The sequence below is a fragment of the Neolamprologus multifasciatus genome, chromosome 10 (genome assembly GCF_963576455.1).
Source record: "Neolamprologus multifasciatus chromosome 10, fNeoMul1.2, whole genome shotgun sequence".
Taxonomy (NCBI): domain Eukaryota; kingdom Metazoa; phylum Chordata; class Actinopteri; order Cichliformes; family Cichlidae; genus Neolamprologus; species Neolamprologus multifasciatus.
In genome coordinates this window covers 9,647,532-9,661,796 of record NC_140448.1, presented here as the reverse complement: position 1 = coordinate 9,661,796, position 14,265 = coordinate 9,647,532, and the positions used below count along the sequence as shown (strand labels likewise).

The window sequence follows — 14,265 nt, the reverse complement described above, 5'->3', positions numbered from 1 at the left end:
TGCATCACAAACCTCGCAATGCATGTATATACAGAACTGTAAAAATGAGGGTAAATCCAAGATATCAGCCCACTTACCACAAAAGCTTGCATATTTTTTGATTCTTGCCTCGCTTATTTATTGCATTGAAGACATAAATTCAATTTTAAGTCATTTTTCTAATTCATGAACTTAGAAAGGTGTAAAATAGAAATAAAGTAACATAAGAGTGAAAAGAACAATATATTTGTATGGGTATTAATATAAGTTGATGTATTACAGTTTGTAAAGCTATTTGAGAACACACTACTAAATAGGATGTCAATAAATAATGACAATTTTCTCCCTTTGGGTTGCATGGGGTTGGTCAACTAGATTGTGATCTTGTATGCTAAAGTAATCTTCAACGTCTTAATCACAGCTTTGTAGATAAAAAATATTATTTAGCTATAAGTTCAAGCGCTTCAGAAAGGACCTCACAAGTATGAATGGACCATTTTCCCTACTGCCATTGGTGTACAGATTACAATCATAAGGTGGTCGATGTCTGTTGTGACTGCAGTGAGCCCAGAAGCAGAAAGTGGACACAGGAGATGAGTCCTGTCAAGGCTGGATAGTTTAGGAGGCAACTGACAAGTACTGGAATGCTAAGCAAAGTGTGGTTCTAACAGTAGCAGAAGCAAAAACTGGAACCACAGACCATGACTTTCAGTCAGCCTTGAGGTAATTCTAGCAAACTGTCAGGTGACACAAGGAGAAAAGCAGCTTCCAACTCACACTTTATTCAGTGGAGATGGAGAGCTGCTAACTTCAACAGAGGATGTAGTCAGACAGTGGAGTACTTCGAGAATCTCTTCAATCCCACTGACACACCTTTTGTAGTGGAAAGAGAGACAGTGAAGAGAGAGGTCAGGAGGTAGTTAAACAACATTTTGGTGGCAGGGCACTAGGGGTGGATGAGCTTCACCCTGAGTTTCTTCTGCATTGCAGCTATAAGGGGATCACACTACTCAGCTTGACCAGTAAGGTCTATGCCAGCATACCTGAGAGGAGAGTTCAACCATTAGATGAATCTTGGATTCTGGATAAATAATGTGGTTTTCATCCTGGTCATGATATTTGAGGGTGTATGGGAGATTGCTCAACAAGTCTACATGTGTTATGTGGACCTGGGTATTCTGCAGGGGATGCCTGTGGTGGTATTGGGTATCAGGACTGTTTTTATCTGGTCCAGTTACCTGGTCCCTGTAAAACCATAGTTAAAGCTTGACTTTCATTGCCAGCAATAAGTTAGCTTGATTCTAAGTGGGCTTTAAATTCGACCAGGCCTTCTGTTTGTCACCAATTAAAAAGGGAAGGGAAAATTCTATAAAAAAGTCTGTTTTGGGCTTTTTTAGTTCTAGGTGCAGCCAAGGGGTGGAAGGTGTCGTGCTCAGTGGTTTCAGGTTCTCGTCTCTGCTTTTTGCAGAAGATGTGGTTCTGCTGGCTTCACCGAGTAAATGACCTTCTGTTTGCACTGAGGTGATTTGAACCTAAGTGTGAAGTGACTGGAATGAGAAACAGTGCCTCAAAGTAGGGTTTTGCTGTCAACTATCATTCATTGAGGACAATGATTGTGATAGTAAGCAGAAGAACGATCCTTTCTGAGCATGCCTAGATTGCCTACATTATTATGGTCACTGTTGTTGCCATTAAAATGTTCAGTCAGTCTATGGCTATACTGAACAAAGCTAAATAATTGCAAATATAGACATTGATACTAGACACCTTACAGATCATTTGTACCAAAACAATTTAACCTATCTTTATGTTGCAGTATTTTTTAAAAAAAAACATTAATTTGGGGACTTTGATGTAATCATCTTCTTGTCCTAGTACAGCTAGAAAATAAACAGCTCTGGTTACGTGAGTTATGCTAAACATGTTACGCTACACATATTTTACTGAGATAGTTTATAATTCAGAAACATCTTTAGAACCTTTTAACTGTTGATGTTTTATTTTTTTATTGCAACCAATGGAATATAATGAGTTGCGTACTTGAAACAGGGATAAAAGCCTGAGGTATGTCAAATTACACAAGAACTGGACTGAAAGTCAGAGGTAATGGGTCTTAAGGAGTGATGAATCCAAGTTGATAAAAATTTGGTTTAAGTTGTTGTCAGTATGTACAGTGGAGGTCAGGAGAGTGGTACAACAGTGAGTATGTACAGCCATCAGTAAAACACGGTGGAGGCTTTGTCGTGTTTTGGGGATGAATTTCAGCCAGTGGTGCTGGGGATCTTGTCAAAACTAATGGAAATATGAAAGCAGAAAAGTTCCATCAGATTGTGATCCACCATGTAAAACCATCTGGAAAGTATCTGATGGCCAGCTGCTTCCTTTGCAGCACAAAAGTGGCCCCACTGATATGCCTTCTGTAATGGAAGGAAAGTCTGGGAACAATAGGGAGTGACCTCAAGAGGCCAGACCTCAAGAGGCACCACAAAGGTTGGTGGAACCCTTCAAGGACCACCACATCTCAAAAACTAGTGGTTCCTTTATTCAAGAAAGTGAACCAGAGAGTCTGCCCCAACTATTGGGGGATCATACTCCTCAGCCCACCTGGGAAGCTTCATGCCAGGATACTGGAGAGGATATTTAAGCGTATATCAGAGTTAGCCCCACAAGTCTATGTGCCTTGTGGACTTACAGAAAGCATTCAATCATGTCAATTGCATGGTAAAATAGCATCAGGAGCTCATTCATTTGATGTACACCCACCATTCAACGGGTGTCTAACTTCAGTCCCTACTCCAAAACAGCCGAATCAAATGATTGGATTTTCTCTTCAGCATGCCATCAGGTTTGGCAAAGGCCTGGTAACAAGCCATTCATTTGATTCAGGTGTGTCGGAACAAGGATGCATCTAAAAGGTGCAGGACAGTAGCTCTCGAGGACTGGAGTTGGACAGCCCCGCGCCATTTCTTCACATTGAAAGGAGCCAGTTGAGGTGGTTTGGAGATCTGATTTGGATGTCCAAACCACCTCCTTCTAGGTAAGGTGTTATGGGCATGTCCTACTGAGAGGAGGGCACACTGAGAGTTTAAATCTCTCGATTGGTTTAGAAATGCCTCAATATCCCCCGGTAGAGCTGGAAGAGGTCAAGTCATGTTTATTTCTATAGCATATTTAAAAACAACTGCTGTACATCTAAAACAATAGCCAGAGAGAGAGGTTGGTGTTACTCTGCTTAGACTGCTGCACCCCGCAACCTAAAGCCAGATATGCCACAGCAGATGAATGAATGAACGGATGGATGGATGCTCTATTTACAAATTTCAATACATTGCTACACCCTTTTCCAATTTTCCAAGTTAAAATTAGAGATAGCTCAACACTTGTACAGTTTTGTAGTTTTTGCTCCATAGTAGTGAAATAAGTCATCAGATGTAATTTCTGACGTAAAAGTAGCAATACTCCGCAACAAAATAAATATCCTGTCAACTTAGAACATGCGAGGCAAAGCTTAGTAGCAAAATACAACAATTTATTTTTCAGAAATGTGTCCCAGGTCTGTGTTTTATGTATATATTACATTTTACCACTCTAGATATTTAAGCTTATTTGAAGTCATTTATATTCTTAAAAGTCGACCTTTCACTGTTTAAGAAAATAAAATGTTCAGGCTTTGAGACCAAGTATATACAGTACCAACTCATCTGAGAGTTTTAACTAAATAGTTTATACTTTAAGAAGTGAAGGAATGGACAAAAAGGGCAGATGGATAGTTCCAATGTCGTCTGTCTCAGAACACTTGACTCTTTCAGTCAGCACCTTGGACGGCTTTGGTGTCACTTCAAGAGGATAAAGTCTGATCAGCACTCTGGACAGTGCTCGCAATACTGCTTACATGCGATTAATGTCAAATCACTTAACCATGGCTACATGCTTAAAAATTTATGACTACTACAGGAAATGTTGACTCTTTACACCTTACTGTGACAACTTTGTTTTCTATGAAATCCTGCATGAGATAAAAATACCAAGGTGATAAAGTTACATTTGTTGCTATAAATAACAAAGACCAGGTTATCTTAAAGTCACTAGAAAGTTAGACTGTGCACAGCTGATCATTTTTCACCTTGTGTCAATATCCTAGCTATGAAAAAGTACAAATATTGAATCACTCATGCACCCATTTGTAAAAACACATTTATTTATTCATATATGCTGTATAACCAGGATCTTTTCTCTCTACTGATTATATGTGCTGCTTTCAAGAACGGAAAATTACATGCAAAATCAGTGAATGCAAGTGTGCATCGATGCATATAAATGCGAGAGGACCATCTGTGCATGAAAGAGTCAAATCTTGAATATTGGCATATGGACTGCAACATCTCTTATTATCTTCTCAGCCCCTGATTAGCATGCATTAGACTTTGGTGCCTTTGCTCTGTGCGAAGAGGAGAGAAGGGATTTCCTCAGCAGCAGTCGATAGCTGTAGTACATCCCAAACTGACCTCTTTCGGAGAGATTCCTCTCTTTTACACACAGTTATGGGCTCATATAGGTGCAGTACAACAGAACATGATTTTCTTTTGGCCATAAAGCATGTTCTAATTTCTGATACATTAGTAGTCTCATTTTATTTAATCTTAGTTCTTTGAGGGAGTGCGTTTGGTAAATGTCTACATAACTTTGTGCTGTGTTTAAATGTAAATCATCTTTTTCATTTAAAAGATGCCAAATTTATTTATTTTTTTACTCAGACAGCATTCTATGTGATACATATGCTTTTGGCTATCACAACAGAGCTGAGGTGGCTAACAGAGTGTTTTCTCACTGCTTGTTCTGCCACTTATGTTAGTTATTAGAAGGTTTTGCCTCTGCATGCTCAAGGGAAAATTTTCTCATGCCCCTGCCTCATGCATATACAGTAGTGTGTGGCTGTTGAGCCAGACTTAAAAAAAAACAGGGGAAGGAAGTCAACAGTAGCGTTGTCTCAGACATTAATCTCAACCTCACTACCTGTGTGTGACAACAGGAAAAGGCTGGTCCCGATACAAAAATAGAGCTTGGCTCGTTCCTGCCCCATTTTATAATCTGTGTGTTTTGGAAAAACTCCTCATGGACACTGAGAAAAAGAGAGAGAAAGAGTGTGTGTGTATGTGCTAGGGAGAGAGCGAGAGAGAGAATGAGAGGGAGGGAGAAAAGAGCTTGTGTTAGTGAAGGCTAACATGACCATCAACAAGCAAGTTTTGGCCAAAGATGTGCTGGTCAAAACCAGTCAATACACACACACACACACACACACACACACACACATATATATATATATATATGTAATTAAATAGTGTGGTGTACAAGCCTTTTAATTAATTAAAAGATACTAAAGTATTGATGGGTGTGTTTAGAACAGACCGGCACCAAGAGAAACGAAACATAGACAGACACAGGAAAGGGAGAAGAAAAGTGGAGAAGGTATTGATGAAAACCCGTGTCCTTCTTATTCTTTTTCATGAAAGGATTACATTGAGATGCAGGACAGCACCACTGCTTGATAGCATCGCTTTTATCACAGGACAGGGGAAAATGTGGACATTAGAAAAAGCAGCAGGGAGAATAATTGGCCAGTGCCAAAGAAAAGAGGCGGAGTGCAGAAATGTAACAATAAAGCAGGACATTTTTCCAAGGCAGCCAATTAGGAGCACTTAGGAAAGGCAAAAATCCTATTCTTTGTGATGGATTCATGAGCCGGCCTGTACCGTGGCTCTCCTACCAAAAAAGTCAGGATACATTATCCAATTTGCTACTGTATGGAATAGCTATTAACCACAGTCCTGCGTCCCAGAATATTTAAAGCAGAGGGTTTTCTGATAAAGGCAGCGGGCAGTGCGGAGCAGTCACCGCTGTCGCCGACGGTGGAAGAAGGGAATGTCAGCGACAGCTCCACTCTCAGCAGCATTATATTGACAAGGGACTTCCAGCTATCAATCAGCACTGCAGAGCCACGAGTCTCAGCACATTATCATCCACTCTATTCTTGACTGCATTAGGGACATATCATACATGTGTGGTGCTAGACAGTATTCTCATCCTCTCTGAATCCCTCTTAATAAGCTTCTGTAGTCTACTGACTGTAACTCGTCGTGTCATAGTGCATCCACATCTGGCTTGACAAACAACATCAGCAACATGCCCTGCTGGGGAGGGGGAGGTGGAAGGCTTCCTGAACGCAGAGAGCATGTATGTGTGTGTACTAGGGTAATGTTGCATGGATGAGCTTTACATTTCATGTTGTCCTGTGAGTGGGCTGCTGCAGCAGTGATGCAGAACTATGGGAATGTGGTGGGATTACTGGAGCTGGGCACATTTCACAGCTTCCCATAGATTACACAAGGAGTTGATGGGCCGGTTAATAGATGCAGGAAGTCTGCATGACGCTATGACCCCTGCTGTCTAAATGGGGAACTGCAAATGTTTTAACATGATAAATGCAAATGATGTTTTGGCTTACAGAAATAGAGCTATATTTTCAGGGGCATCAGTTCTGATTTCATGCTTGTACATGCATGATGAAATTAAAGTGAACAAGATATTACATATCATGCATGGAATTACTCTCTCTAATTAGTCACAACCTCACTCCTGTCCCCTATATCCTAATTATCTACAGTGTAAGATTAGGGCCCTGTGAGTGTGTGAGTGTGGCTTGATGCACTTCCAGAGTATGGTCGTGGTGGAGAGCAAAGCTTACTGAAGCAGGTAGAACAGATGTAATCAGACACAAGGAATGAGGAAGGAGGTTGCGTGTGTGGGCGGGGAAGGTCTGGATGATACTCTGCATCATAAAAAGGTTCTACCCATCTTAGGAATTCTCCGCACGGACCCTACAAATTATCTTTCTCATCTGCTTTCATTCGCATTAATTTTTTGGCTTGCTACACATGAAGGGGGAAGCTAGCTAGCCAAGTCTCCGAATAAGTCACGGTTAAAAAAGGAGATTTTTATTTCGTTTTCAGTCCAAGCACCCACCACTTAGATGGAAATATTCCCTCGTCGCTCTTTAAAATGTGCAACGCTCCACAGATCATTAGCAATAATTCATCTGCAGACGTTGGTGGCTTGAGTGATGTTGTCAGTGGGAGCGGAAACTATTGTTTTGCTAGGGTCTAAAGGTTACCTCAAGGTGAGTTTGAGAGATGGCGATAATTACAGTAACATATTTGTATCGGTTAGGGAGAGCAATAGAAGCCACTGCGGTAGGTCATCATGAAAAATCCTTGTATTATAAGGATATTTTTTGACTGTCCTGTCTGCTCTCGCAGAATGGTTTTTCTTTAGATCTTCTGAGACTACTTGAATGAAGTACAGAAAACGTGAGTTCTATCATTAGACTAATTTCAGGGGCGTGATTATGAAGGGTAATTATAGGATGACTTGGGAGAGGGGTTATCACTGGTGTCATTTCAGAGGTTGAACTAAGGGGCATTGCGCTGTAATAATGGGTTCTGTTTCCAGAGGAATGTGAGTGTTAGATTGTGGGGTGCTGACGACTAAAGCCCCTGTCAGCTCAGCGTGCGCTCCTTTTGGTCCTGGGGGATAATAGGGATCTCCCTTTCTCTCAGTTCTTAATCTCCTTTATTACCCACCAACCCCTCTGTCCTCTCTGAGTGATCTTCTGCTTTCTTTCCTGTCTCCCCTACCTTTCCCCTTCTGTCTCCCGCACTTCCCACCTTCTTGCTCTCTGGTCTGATTAATAATGAATGAAGCAGATCATCTATCGATCCCATCCTCTGTGTTAGCACAGCAGAAGATATCAAACCTGTCAGTGGATCTTAAAATAGCTCTGCAATGTGGTGGTGGTGGTGGTGGCAGCAGGAGTGTTTGTTGAGTTAAGGGTAGAAGCTTATTTTGATATGGTAGGAAGGTGGCAGTGAAATGGACATGAACATTGGTGGAGCAGTGGGTCAGAAATAAATGGAGGGAGGACACACAGTCCTGAAATACCTTGCTAAAGGATAAAACTCCCCTATAAAGCAGAAAGGTGATGATCTGTGATAAGTTTGAAACTGAAGGTCTCTTATATCTCTTTATTAAAACTTGTCTACGCCACGGTTGATGCTGCTGTTTGTCCCGAGTCTCAGAAATTCGCCACTCAGCCATTTCTGGCCTGCTGCTCTCACTTAATCAATCCAGCAGATTGGCTTTGGTCTCTGACAGGGGACAGACTCTGTCCAGACCCTGATGGAGACTAAGAGTGATGTATATCTGTCACAATTGGTTAATCTCACCAGCCAACATTATGCAGTGTTCAGTAGCCCTTACACTGAGTACAGAGAGAGGGAAAGTGCTGCAGGGACATGATCACTTACAAAGAATGGTTTAACTGTTGGACATGATCCAAGTTCTTCTAATTTGATTTTCTGTTGTCTATACACATTTGGCCAGTCACGGACAATTGGCATTACATGAGATTGGCCTATATTAATAATCTCATTTAGGGGATTGCAGGGTGATAGATCTTTCTGTTGTTTAATTTGAGTCTGGAAAAAAACCAACAAAAAAAACCAAACATGTATCGTAAATATAAATGTAATGCTAGTTTGTGACCCTTAAAATCTAGTTTGTTTCCAACCTGTTTTTCTAAGATTTAGAGGTCCTATAGATGTGAACTTTCTCACACCTCAGCATTGACTCTGCCCACAAAATGTTTTGTTTTAAGTCAATTCATTAATTTGGGCCACTGAGAAACCACCCCTTGGTTTAAACGCTTAACTTTGGTATTTTGGCTGTGCCGTTTCTTTGCTTGTTTCTGCTGTAGCTAATGCTAGCAATTGCTAGGTAGCGTGTTATAGCCATTATGTTCTACGCTCAAGAAATGGCACTCACTATATGTCAAAAAGAAAATGCTATATTTTTGTCACAACAGGTTAAATTTAACTACAGAAACAAAAACTATTTTCACCAGGCCTTTAACTAAGGATGTTCCTAGCATGCTTTAAATATACAAAATTAAATATTGGTCAAATGAGTATTCAGTCTGCATTTTAAGAGCTGAAACTGTTAAACACGTTTATCGTTATGTCCCAGTCTAGCTGTCCCCAGGTGCAAAAGGGTGTCCCCATCCCTGTCTCCAAAGCCAGACCTAATAGCTAATATAACGTTACCGTTGTTAGAAGTGTTGCTGAATTGTGGAGAACTTTACACAGCGTCAGATTAATTTGGCCTTAGCAGTGCTAGCAGCTGTAGCGTTAGCTTCTTCCATGCTGGCGTTCACATCCCAGTACAGAATATAGTTACACTTGACTTCACTGATTTTTATTGTATTTTTTAAATGAAATTCAGCCATTTACTTTACATCATGTTACAACGTCTAATTACAAAGAGAGCAAAAAAGAGGGTTTAAAGAGAGGCGGTGGTGCAGCCATTTGTCAGGGCTGAAATTTTGGGTAGCGGACTGTGGCTTCGTAACATCTTACTGTACACTGTACATTGATAAAATAAGAATAATAATTTTAACCAACTGCAGTTGGGTAATTTCCACATAGGTGTCTACTTTTTGGAAACTGCGGTGTTTGGCTCTGCAATGGGCGTCTCTGTCTGTGTAACTTTTATTTAACCAGGAAACACATTAAAAACAACTTCTTATGCACGATGTCATAATTATAAGCTTAACACAAATTAAATGTGGTATGCATGTCATAACCAATTATGGCATACATATTGCAGAAACAGTGATTCCAAGCACTGGTAAACTTCACCAGTATTATCCTCACCCCTTTAATCATCCCAGGCTCAGCATATTGTGATGTCTCCGAAGCAGTTCCTGCACTTTGATGTCATTTATATGTACACACAGCAATGTATGTGTGCACATTGCAGTGTGTTGGTGTCATTGTTTAGGTGTCTTTCATCTTCTTTTTCCATCTATGCATTTTCCCTTTGGGTAGTTGTTATGTTTAGCAGAGATGTTAATGCTTTTTCTCACATCTATATTATAGTCTGCACCTTTTCTTGCTGTTCTTAAAAGACCAGAACATCCACGCTCTTAGAGAAACACAAGTTCAGATCTAATTCTATCCTTCCTTTCCCTCCGGAAACAGCCACCTCATTAATGTGTATGCATCCCATATTTTTCTTTTTGTTTTTTTCTGTTTCCTTTTTAGTCTGGGCTGACATGCAGTGTAGTCCAAGTTCAAAGACTTGCGATAATTTTGAAATATTCTCATCACATTTGCAGATTACTTTTTCTTGTTGTGTTCGGTTTGACAATATGAATGCAATTCTTCTCCTATTCCATATCTCGTTTCAGGAGCACTTCACTCCTGAGTGCAGGTTCAAAGAGAGCGTGTTTGAGAACTACTACGTTACGTACTCCTCCATGCTCTATCGCCAAACCCAGTCTGGCCGCTCCTGGTATATCGGTATCAACCGTGACGGTCAGGTCATGAAGGGCAACCGGGTAAAGAAGACCAAGGGAGCGGCACACTTCCTGCCTAAAGTTATAGAGGGTATATTAAAAAAAACCCTATATTGAAATAGTTTATTTCTCAGTTATTAATCATTAACCTAAATTGCTAACTGACAACTCCTATCTTTGTTACACAGTTGCAATGTATAAGGAGCCATCGCTACACGAGCTAGTCAGTGAGCCAGTGAGCCCACCTCGGAAGACGGTGAAGACATCAGATTCACCGTCCCTAAAGAATGGACAGAAAGAAGCTCCCAAGGCTGAGGCCTCATAGCACAGGAGAATGAGGGTGGGACAAAGGGTAGCAGTGACACTTGAAACAAAGTTGCCCACTATGCACTGAGGGTGGCTGGGGGAATGGTCCTCAGTGGCCACCTCATTCCAGAAGTGCACTCCAAGATGCTGAGGGATAAAGAGTCAGCAGTCCATCAGCAGCCAAGAAGACCTAAGAGAGGAGTCCCCCCTCACCTGAAACCACAAAAGGAAAGCCCAGGGTCTGAGCCAGAACTCCTACCACCCCCCCCCCCCCCTACCCACCCACCCACCCTTTCTCCCAGTGTCACTTCTTTCTGTACCTGTTGTGATTTGCTTACGTGCAGCCCCATTTATTTCTCCATCAGGATCAAGCTTCTTTGTCTGCTGACAGTTTCATCTTTTCTCATATGCCTTCCCCATCATCAGCTCTATTGTACTGTATAGTCACCATACACACACACACACATCCAGCACTGACTCCGCAGGATAATCCTCACCCATGGGCTCCCTCTTGAGCCCTAAAGTTGGTGACAGTGTGGCTCAGCCAGCTTTCCACCCACCATCTGCCTACCAGCTAATCACTAAGGTCAACTAAAGCTCAAAGTGAGATGATATGGCTTAGAGACGAAAGAAATCTGCAGGAAGCTTGGGTCGGGTCAGGTCAGCAGCAACTAAAAGCGAATCCTTTTCCTCTTTTGTTTGCTTTCTTTGCTAGCTGTGATAATAACCGGATGATGCTAAAAACATTATATTGAATAAAAGCAGAGAGGTGGGGATGGTTGCTTCAGTCCTGCTGGAGATAAGAAAGAGAATATTTGAATTTCACAACAAATGCTATGAAGTTCAGGAGCAAGGAACTGCTCGCATAGGTGTAAGCAGTGGTTCCCAGTAAAATAAATTAATAACCTGAAGCAGCTACTCTTCTTGGGAAGATGAGCCATAAAATATAATTTACTTTCATGTATTTTTGTTTTTGTTTTTCCAGACTCTAATGGAAAGGGTCAAAAGGCTTGAGCAATATTTATACCAGCAAAAACAAAAACAGGGGCAGCATAACTAAGTGAGACAGTGCATGACACCCTCTTTCTACTGCAGTAATCTCTAACAGGTGATTGCTAATTATGGCGCTCGCTCATTAAAGGCTACAAATGAAACAACTGGCTCATATTTTAAACCCAGGGTGGATCAGTCACCTGAAAAGGCACGCTAGTGTACACTTTGCTCGGCATCTGCTGTCAGAGTAAAGCCAGGTTTGAAGCCCAACATCAAAGCCGAAGGAGCCTCTGAGTTGGAGCACTTGTTATTCTGAGGATGTCTGGCAGCTTATCCACTCACTAGCTTTATCAAATCACCTTGGAAGAATTGCCCTCAAAAATGTAGTTGTCTGAGTGAACGTCTTGCTGTGATTGTGTTTTAACCCCCTTATGTGGCTGTCTTTTAGAGTATAAATGTTAGGTAAGATTCTCTGTGAATGAGTGCATGCACAGAGGATAGAAAGAGGAACTGTGGGTAACCTCTACTGTGTCCTTCAGACACAGCACAATGTTGCGTCTTTGACATGTCTGTGTCGTGGAATAGGTGATACTTTGTACCACACATCACATCTTTTGTGTGATGTGTATATATTTTAAATGAATGAGTGTCCTCAAAGGAATCTTCATTAAATGTAACTTTTTTTTTTTAGTTTCAATTAACTGGTATTTTGATTGCATCGAGACTGAACTGCATGCAATTTTAGAATTGTATGCAACTGACCTGATACAAGGTGTCTAAATGGGAGATGTCAGGGATATTTCAGTAATGGCTGCTGTTGGGTGCTGTCTGCTCTGGTAAGTCACTGAGGGGAAAAACAAATGTCACCACAATGTTCAGTCAAAGTGAATGGTGCATGGATACTACCAACAAACACAGACAGCGTTAAGTCCCTCGCTATGACAGGAAAGAGCAATGTTGGGAGATGGGGAATCCAAACGGGAAAAAAAATGCCTATTAGATGGCTGCTAAAAATTCCCCGATAATTCTAGGAATTTATGTGCATTGGCAATAGCGTTTAATTTGAATGGTCACATAATGTGCAGACATGCTACAGAAAGTGAAATAGAGGCTTTACGAATGTGCCGTATTGAGGGTGAAAAGTAAGTCGGAAATTGTGTGCGGAATTGTAAAGAAGTCATCACACGGTGGTGGTTATTTAGGAAGAGTGACGGATTAGGAGGTGTATTCTTGAGGAATGTTGATAAGGAATGTGTGCAGTAAAGTAAGCAAGAATTTTGGCAGGATTGCGCGCGGCATGTGGGTATGATAATGAATGTGAGACAAAGAGGCACTGTGTGCTATTTAGGACAGAGGGTCTATGGAGGAAATTAGTTGGAGGGCTTTTCATTTTTTTATCAAGTCTTTCATTTTTCTGGGCTTTTCCAGAGGGAGCTTCACTCAGTTTAAATTTGGATATTTTGCCCTTGCATTGCAGACCTACAAATATCTATTTTGGAAACCCAATGTTCTGCCTCTCGGAGGAGTCTGGTACAGCCTTGTAGCATTTTTTTTTTTACCAGACTTGCAACTAATAGGAACTTTAAAAACACAAAAGAGTATAAAAAATGTATATTTCTGAAGCTCCAGTTCATTTTTTAAAGATTTTAAGAAATAACCCTCAGCACCCTTTGTCGTTTGATCCAAATTCCTCCGTAGATTCCTTAGTCCCAAAAGCCAATCAGTCCTCACCTCTGTAGTAATGACGAATGCCACAGTAAGTTGTCTGATGGTGATACTGCAAGTAGACAGCCTAGAACAGAGAATGTCAGGTCTGACGTGAAATGAAGAACAAAGTTGAATGCTTTACCAGAGGGGATAAATGGAAAAGTATGGCTTTATGGCCATGAAGCTATGTTCTGCAATGTAGAGAACTTAAGCAATGCAGCTGTTAAGTGAAACTAGTAATGCTCTTGAGTTGAAAAGTTAGGAGAGGAAAAACACATGGTGGTCCTAAAAGTAGAAAAGCTGTTAAGAGGATCTTTGTTATTGTGGTTTAAAGTCTGAATTGTTCTGCTTTGCAAGTGAGAATACATTTATGAATACAGGTCTCGCAAAGCTAACAGTAAGGTGGTGACACGGAAATTTTTTTTAAAAAAATGTTATAGTCTGCGTGCCCACACATGAGAGGTTTAAAGTCGTAATCCCTATCCCACACAGATCCCTTAACCGAGTACCTACAGCCCATTAAGTTTCTTCTCAACATCACATTGCCTGTGTAGGTGTGCATACCTTTAGTGTCTTTATAAGGTCTCTGTGTGTGAGTGTGTGTATCTATGACTAACAGTATGGTAAGACAAGACAGAGAGGCGAGAAAAAAGAAAGGGCATGAGACTGAAACAATGATCGATAGACTCAATAAAACGCAAATGAAAAAAACATCAACCCTGCAATAGGTGCAAAAATCTCCCCAAGGTCTGCCAAAGACAGGGAAATCCATTTGATCATGATGAACTCAGAGGGCTGTTGTTTGATTTCGACCTGTAAACTCAACAAAGGAGCCACATGGACAACCCCCGGTGGAGGAGGCTTTTACACTG

The 14,265-nt window shown here is 41.1% G+C and overlaps 1 protein-coding gene across 1 annotated transcript in view; it reads left to right on the top strand.

Annotated features, from left to right (window-relative positions):
• The window catches only part of fgf11b (fibroblast growth factor 11b), a 35,298-nt gene extending 21,485 nt beyond the window's left edge, over positions 1–13,813 (top strand). Inside the window, exons 4-5 of the mRNA XM_085174329.1 lie at positions 10,280–10,478; positions 10,576–13,813. Coding sequence (XP_085030455.1) covers positions 10,280–10,478; positions 10,576–10,712 — 336 coding nt within the window. The 3' untranslated portion in view covers positions 10,713–13,813. The remainder of the gene's footprint in view (positions 1–10,279; positions 10,479–10,575) is intronic.
• The last annotated feature ends 452 nt before the right edge of the window (positions 13,814–14,265 follow it).